The 6,000-nt window shown below is 35.8% G+C and overlaps 1 protein-coding gene across 1 annotated transcript in view; it reads right to left on the bottom strand.

The window, feature by feature from the left end:
- Positions 1–6,000, bottom strand: part of LOC311207152 (histone deacetylase 4-like) — a gene marked incomplete at both ends in the record, with an annotated part of 105,794 nt that overhangs the window by 94,323 nt on the left and 5,471 nt on the right. The window contains one exon of the mRNA XM_084283053.1: positions 164–219. Coding sequence (XP_084139179.1) covers positions 164–219 — 56 coding nt within the window. The remainder of the gene's footprint in view (positions 1–163; positions 220–6,000) is intronic.

The raw sequence follows: 6,000 nt of genomic DNA, 5'->3' as shown, positions 1-6,000 counted from the left end.
AAAAAGCTATATGATCTCTGAGGCCATAAATCTGCTTCTGGGAGTACCTAGAAAGCCTTTTCAGTCATCTGCTAACAATTACAGTTCTTCAGAGACATGCACAACACAGGTGATTGCCAGTAACCTTAGTGCTCCAAGATGGGCAATATTCCCTGGTACTTACATGGCTGTTGATTCTTCAGCATGATGGCCTGGGGGCCTTACAACAGCAAAACCATTCTGTAAGAACAAGATAGGTTTTCAATTATCAGCTTAAAAAAACATTTGACTCAGTGCAAAACAGAGCAGCAGGCAGACTGGACTGAAATGTATTTGAGGCTCTTAAGCACTTTTTCTGTCCAATCACCCTTTCATAGTATTTTGTCAGAAATAATATTTTTGAGAATAGTGGCATATAATCTTATATAAATATGCACATGTGCATACATACACACGCACACACACAACACAACCTAAACAGGAGGAAAAGAAAGCTGTTGTTGTCAATTCCGAAGTCAAGAATTCAAATTTAAACATGAGCAGAGAGGACCAACCCATTCTTGATCTAAATTCATGTAACCTTACATTGTTTGAGATTGAGAAATTTGAACTAAAAGCAGCTTGAGGTATAAATTTTAAATGATTACTGTGTTGACCCTACTTCCTATATGGACTAAATGATAAATTCAGACACACACACACACATACAAATCCTAACAGTAGAAAAAGGACGGCAATGAATATCCCATATTTCTGCAGACTATGAATTAAACTTGGGAACTTGCCAGTCTCACAAGCTTAATACATTCCCTAAAGTCAATTTCTAATACACGTTCTGAAATTGTATAGAAATGTTTATAAAAGACAGTAGTAGGATTAGTGATGATCAATATTTTTTTTGCTACTGGAGATAAAAGAAAAATGAACTCTTCCCACTTCGTGGTGCAGTAAGGTAAGGGGCAAATGTAGAAATACTGGTAAAGTAGCTCTGTTCAGAAAGTTAGATTATATATTCAGGAAGCAGTGCATCATAAGGTGTGTATTATCAAATTTCTCTTTAAAAAGCCAGATTCAGAAGTAACAACATTACTTCATCAAATTTGCTCTTTATTTCAACTAGTCAAGACTGTTAATCTCTTCTATTCAGCTAAGGTGAAATATAAATTGGTTATAAAATATAAGGTGAAATATAAATTGTTTATAGATCAAACACAGCATCAATAAAAAAGGCATTGTGGTTTGCACTAGTCTTCAGAATCAAACCAGCTTTACACTCAGCTAAAATGCTGATCCTCCTGAGTTGCTTTTTACATAAAATATGACTTAGAGAAGAATTCTGTAAAGATGTCTCTTCTAGCATTTATGAAAAATAAAGTATGTGTATGCTGAGGAATGTACAGATGAATAAGTGAAAGAACACTCAGAGAAGAGGGCATTAGTGGAAAGAGCTCTATGCTACCCGTACTTTGTTCTCTCAGTACAGCTGCCCCTCAGCTCACAGATCATTATTGTCTAACTTTATCAGCAACCCCAAAAGATCTATATAATTAAGATTGTTGTATCTGGGAGAATTTTATGGGGGAAAATGCAAACACAAAAAAAAAATTGACACTGCTCTTTTTGACATAACATTTACTCTTTAGACCTCTCTTCTATTTCCTTATTTTGACAACACTGTTTGGAAGTATTGTTTAGTTATAGCTGGTTTATTTTCTTCTACCAGAGTTTAAGTAAGCTATTCTGGTTCTCCATGGGCATCTAGAACATTTACTTTAGTGTTGCGAACATTTATTATGGTGTTTTTGTTGATTTTTTTAATGTTGCAGTAAGTTCACTATTCACATTTAGATACAATGCATACATTACATTGATAAGGCATATAAGGTAATCAAATTCTACCAAACACTGAAAACTAGTTACCATACAGTTTTAACAGCAACTTTCGTGCAATTGATAAAACACTTCGTTTCTTCTACTTTTAAGATTTGCACAAACACACCATGTATTCGCACAAGAGAACATGAATTCATTTAGTTAGGCAATATTTAAATACCAGACAGTGAGCTCAGAACAGTAGACAGAAAGGCAAAAATCTGCTTTAAAGATAGAAAGATTAACACAGAGGAATATGTTGAAAATGAAGCCAACACACATAAATTCAAAGCATTTTTGTACAGAGCCTTATTTATACTAGGATACAGACACCTTATATGTAGACAGAACATTAAACTGACTGACAGACATGAACATTAGAAAAAGGATTCATGTCTGTATTATGTGCTTACCTCTAGTAAAATTTGAGGGTAAAGAGTAAAGCCTGAATAGTCATATTCTAAAATCTGTACATATTTGAACAACGAACAAAGGGAAACCTGCTGAAACTCAGTTTATAAATTGCAATAAATAAATAAATAAACAAATAAATAAATAATAAAATCACAAAGATATTGCAATATATTGCAGAATTAGATCTTAAATAAAAACTAAGAAAAAATATTAGACTTTTTCCAGTCTCCTTATTCCAGAGTCTCTTGGCTTCCAAAGAAAAAAGGTGTACATTGCCATACTGTGGTCTCATTTTATTTGGTGATACAGTTGATTATTTCTGTAGCATGCTGGGTCAGAACATTGAGCCGCATCATGCTTGGGCACCTACTATACCTCTTCCTGGACCTTGACAAAACAAGCACTCAAAACAACACAATAACACAGTTGGTTGCTCCACAGTTTGGACTATCTACAGCAGAGCTCCTCTGGTGTTTCTGTGACAAAAGGAGATAAAACCAAAGCTAGGAACTTTTTCCCTAGAGCAACACGTGGTGACTATGGCAAGGTGTGAATCACTCTTCTCCTGTCTGGACAATGGGAGCTTACTCTGCCCAGATTCCAAGTGGACCAAAAGCCACCCAGCCAATGGGGCACTCCGGGCATGTTGAGAGACAGGCTGGAACTACTGTAGACCATATGACCTTCACAGGTCCTTTCTAACTTCAACCACTCTGTGATTCTACTTAGAAGTTCACAACTACATACCTTTGAAAAGAAAACTGTCAGGAAAATACCTTGCACTAGCTGATTGTAGCTACACGTTACCAAGGACAGCTTTCTCAGGAACCTCTGTTTATTTCATATGGAGACCAGGTACCTAATTCAGAACCACACTAGAAGCTCTACATTCTCCAAAATCAGGTGTTAAAGTCTCTTATTTTCTACATGTCTACATGTAAATCCCTTAACAAATACAACCCACAGGTCTTAAAATTAGCAGTGCTTTTACGTGGCATTCATAGCCACTTGTTTTTCATGGAAGGGTTTATTTTTGTTTCACTGTGCACAAGCATTAGAGTCAGGAGTGAATGAAACTAATACTTCATTTTTTTGTTGAAACTGCTTTAGTTATTATACAGAAATGTATCCATTCCTTCTGTCACAATTGATATTCCTTATGTTTATATGTGTATATATATATGTACATATATATATATATGAAATGGTGTCATTATAAAGTTATATAGAATGGCATTTCTTTAAATGTAAAAGGTACTCCATAGAGTATACCTGACAGGATGCAAACCCTGAAGTGGCCTTAGTGCCATCTTTAACCTTCTTACTATCTCTGACTCAGTTAACTCCTACAATAACAAACATCAGGGCTGCTTTCAACCCCAGCTGCCTACAAAACTCCCTTGAAATGGTACCCTGAAGAAGATAACCATATTCTTACCAGGTCACTTCTGCTGTAACATGATCCCAAGCTATGCCATCCAGCAGGGAGGGTAAGAATAAGAATGGTGTAAGAGCGAGGCAATCCTCAGGTACCTGTTTGGGACAATTTTACAAGCTATTCATACTGCCAGAGCAGGAGCCAGTATCTGGCCCTGGGGGTCTACGAATGCAGTGAACAAGAACCCATGATTTAACACAGCAGTGTTAGCAGCATGTAGATTTGCCAAGAAAACAGTAATGGACATGAGGGAATACCATTTTGTCTTGCAGAGGAAGCTAGCAGAGGCCAAGAACACAAAAATGGACATTAAATGTTTAACTCTGATGGAAACAAAGAGTTCCCTGTTTGCTTTCCTGCAGGTCTAAAAGGATTGCACTGGAGAATATATATGAAAAGTTGGTGCTTGCAGGCTGACATATATACAACTGTGACAGCCTCTTTAGCCACAACTAGTGTGAACTATATTGGGAAAAAATGCAGACAAACAGTTTTAACAACAGAGTGGTCATGGAGATAGGTTGCATACCACACATATAATTAAAGTTGTACTACTATATGAAATAATAATAGTAATTCAGATATAAATATAACCATAATTGCTGGGATAAAGTTTCTAAGAGATAGTTCCATATAAAATTTTGTAATTTGGTAACTTTGTAAAAGCAAAGAATATAAAGTACTATCTAAAAAACTCTGTTGGTAACTTTGATGGTTGTTATCAATCGTATCTCTAAAATAAACATTCATTTATGACTGTTCTTCCATGCTACACATTGTTAAAAATTCTGAGTCTGAGTAGCAGGAAAAAAAAAAAAAAAAAAAAAAAAAAAAAAAAAAAAAAAGCTTCCCTTTGTAGCTGCTACAAATTGCTTAGAATTTTTTGTAAGGCAGAGGGAGAGTGTTACAGAGCAGAACGTGAGACAAGGAGGTAGAAATCTGACCCGATGATCTCTTGAGTTCCCTTCCAACCCCTACAGTTCTGTGAGTCTGTGATTCTGTGAAATGAAGGTAGGGCAGAACGTGCACGAGAGCTGTCTAGGAGCCACCTGAGCAGAGGGCAACTCCCAGGAAAGGAGATTTTCCTACATAACCAGAAGAGTTATGTGGTATTTGCTGTTGTTCCAGCATGAATGGAAATTTGCTGGCCTGAAATACTACCAGAGGAAGGACACTGTAGGACTAGGAGGACACTTCTCACCCCTTTTCTTTTGTTATGTCTTTAGAAAGGTAGTTCATTGTAATTTTGGTCTAATAAAAGCAGTAGAGCTGGGAAAAAGGAATGAGTGACTTTTACATGGAATACTATAAAGACTAGAAAATTATGAGGTGGGGGGTATTAATTAAGCTAATCCTGTTTATTCACTAGACTAGTACAATTTACCTTATGATTCTTCCATAGCCTTGTGTAACAAAGACCTTGAAGTCAGTAATAACCAAGCACATTTGGAATGAGAGTTTCAGGTTCAAGTTATTCAGGAATCACAAAGACAGCAGAGTAACAATGACCAAATGCAGGAGATTTATTTTGGTATTGATTCAACCTGACATATCAGAAAGAACCATTCCAGGAATGTATCAGATTCTGGTTCGGAGGAAACTCATTTCAATTGCTTTTATTCTGTTAAATGACCCCTGACTACCAACAGGGCAACCCTACACATGTGTGTGCTTGCACTTGCACTTGCACACACACGATAAGGAAGAAAAGGAACTTGTACTTCTCTTGATTCAGCTGAAATAGATGCAAGATCTCTCTTAATTTATGTCTTTTTTCTTGAGTGCTTTTTTTGCAGAATTGCTTCTTAATTCATTCAAACTTTTTTTTTTTTTTTTTTTTTTTTTTTTTTTTTAAGGAATAACCATATGAAATCTACCAGCTCTTGACAGTTTACTATGTAGGTCTTTTCTGTTTCAAATTTGTCAAATTAAAAATATATGGCACTTATGTGTTTCTATCACAGAAAAGAGTGTTGCCATCACCAATGTTGACATATTTAAAGGATATTCAAAGTAAACTATAGAATAATCCTTATTATGGGTACTGTATTTAAAATAATTAATTCCAGCTTGTAGTAGTACTGAATAGGAACATCTGAAACTGGAGAAAAAAAACACCAGAAATGCTCCTTTTGGATTTTCACTAGTACCACAGTCTGCTCTGGGACTGAGTTGCCCATTCTGATGAAAATTAATTTCCCAGTGCATAGGGTGGTTCTTATTGGATGTATACTTTTTAAATTACATTCCTCACTGATATCTTTTCTTTTATTTTATTATCTGCTAGTCAACTGTAA

The sequence above is a fragment of the Netta rufina genome (assembly GCF_964035555.1).
Source record: "Netta rufina genome assembly, chromosome: 2".
Classification (NCBI taxonomy): domain Eukaryota; kingdom Metazoa; phylum Chordata; class Aves; order Anseriformes; family Anatidae; genus Netta; species Netta rufina.
Note: the sequence above shows the minus strand (reverse complement) of the source record. Positions and strands in the feature narration are given on the sequence as shown.